The sequence below is a fragment of the Hakea prostrata genome, chromosome 9 (assembly GCF_041222555.1).
Source record: "Hakea prostrata isolate BN-2017 chromosome 9, UWA_Hpros_2, whole genome shotgun sequence".
NCBI lineage: Eukaryota > Viridiplantae > Streptophyta > Magnoliopsida > Proteales > Proteaceae > Hakea > Hakea prostrata.
This window is the reverse complement of record NC_142608.1, coordinates 45,612,993-45,614,979: the sequence shown is the minus strand read 5'-3', so window position 1 is coordinate 45,614,979 and position 1,987 is coordinate 45,612,993. Positions and strand designations below refer to the sequence as shown.

Genomic DNA, 1,987 nt, shown 5'->3' with positions numbered 1-1,987 from the left:
GCTGAGACATTAAAATTGATATGAAATTGATATATGATCCTAAGAACTAGGCACTACTCATCGATTAAATTTCAGTCTAATTCAGAAAGCTATGTGGCAAATCTTGGTGCCCAACGAAGCCCCCCCCCCCCCCCCCAACACACACACACACACACACAAAGAAAAAACCTAATGAAAGTTGTCCAACATATGGTGAGTACCTCCACCTCTTTTTTTTTTTTTTTTTTGTTAATCCCACTTTGATTCAAAGTACTCATTAAATTGCTTCACCAAAAAAAAGGAGCAAACAATGAGTGCCAAACAATGTGCAAGAATGGTTCTAAAAGTCATAACCAGAGAACCCTCATTTCAACCTTAAACATTGCCCTTCTGGTTAATCTTAAACCAACGGATATTTAACAATCCAAATGCACTTCACGCCCATCGTCACTATTTAGAAGCAAACTAAATTAAATGGTTGAATAGTGTTTCAACCATTCCTTGTAATAGTATTCAAAGCATCCGCTTCTGCCTCCTATCATTAAGATCCCAACCCGAAAAGGCAAACAAGATCAGAAGCCCATGTATAAATAAAACCCTCTCATCAACTCCTTGCCCATCTGTCTTCCTTCCATATTAGTAATAACAACAGAACTTTAAAAACCATCAGTCTTTCTTTCTTTGAAAAAAAAAATGGCTGCAATGGCAAATACAATCTCTACAGCCGTACTCCTCCTCCTTCTTCCACTGGCAATCTCAGCCGCCAGCAAGAATTTCATCATTACCAACTGCAAGACAACATTGTATCCTGACGTCTGCATCGCCAAACTCCTCCCAATAGCTCTCACGATCGAAGAAAGTCTATCTAGTCTAGCTAGGGTGGCCCTCAAAGAGAGCTCTTCTAGTGCAACAATTGTCAATGGTCTCCTTTCAAAGAAACCCAAATATGACAAGGTTATAAAGGACTGCATAGACACCTATGGAGACGCCATTTATCAGATGCGCAAGTCAACTGTGACACTGAATGGAAAGCTCGACATTGTAGCCTTTGACAACTTGAAGACGTGGATGAGTGCAGCACTTACGAACGAGGATACATGTGAGGAGGGATTGGAATCAGTGAAATCGGATTTACTTGGTCTTGTGGTGGAAGGCAAGAAGTTGATAAGCATTACCCTTACCTTCATCAATAAGTTAGCTTGATTATGGTTTATCTCTCGAGTCTAGGCTACTTCGCATGGTTCTTCTCGATAAAGTTTTTTTTCTTGGAAAAAAAAGAAGGAAACACCTTATAGGGAAGATTTTGGCCATATGATTTCATTGTGGTATCTGATATCGTATTAATTTATAAATTTAGTTGAGGTTTTGAAAAGCAAAGTGTAGATTCCTCAAAGGGACTCTCTATGGATATAATTGCCTCAATTCTATGTTGTGTAATTTATTTTCAAACATAAGAAATAAAATTGCAATACAATTAGAATTTGAAGATCCTTAGCTGATTTTGATAACATAACGTTGTAGTAGCACCAATCTTCGATAGAAAAGGTGTAGTCACACCGTTAGTGTTGCCTTTTTTTAGGTTACAGATGCACCATACCGTCAAGGGTTGTTCCTTGGCACCACCACCAACAAGATAAAAACCTCCAACTAGAAGATGAACCATTTCTTGTACTCCCTCCAAGAGAGCCAAAAGTTACACCACAACACTAAAAAAAAAAAAAACCAAAAGTCAAAAGGGACATTGCAAGAAAGTAAATAAGAATGCAATGCATGTGTGTATCGTATCAATTACATAGTTTACAAGAATGGCGTTACGTTTATATTGGCCGAAAACCATACTCTACACCACATGAGCTCCTCATGGTGATGAATTAGGCCATTAAACAACCTACCCCACTAAAGTAAAGAAAGAATTCCCACTAATAAGGTCATTGAAAATTAGATTTATTCCTTTTTTTCAATGCAAGAAAACTAGGCTATGCGCTTGGGAGAATAGCAAATAAAAAGT

At 38.0% G+C, this 1,987-nt stretch overlaps 1 protein-coding gene across 1 annotated transcript; it reads left to right on the top strand.

Moving 5' to 3' along the window:
- Positions 1-672: 672 nt before the first annotated feature.
- LOC149005316 (pectinesterase inhibitor 9-like) lies at positions 673-1,182 on the top strand. Its single transcript, XM_089135852.1, has one exon. It carries the CDS (start codon positions 673-675, stop codon positions 1,180-1,182), a length of 510 nt encoding a protein of 169 aa, XP_088991978.1.
- Positions 1,183-1,987: the final 805 nt, after the last annotated feature.

Bases quoted from the DNA above. Each gene is read 5' to 3' on its own strand.
- LOC149005316 (XM_089135852.1), top strand. From the start codon at position 673: ATGGCTGCAATGGCAAATACAATCTCTACAGCCGTACTCCTCCTCCTT.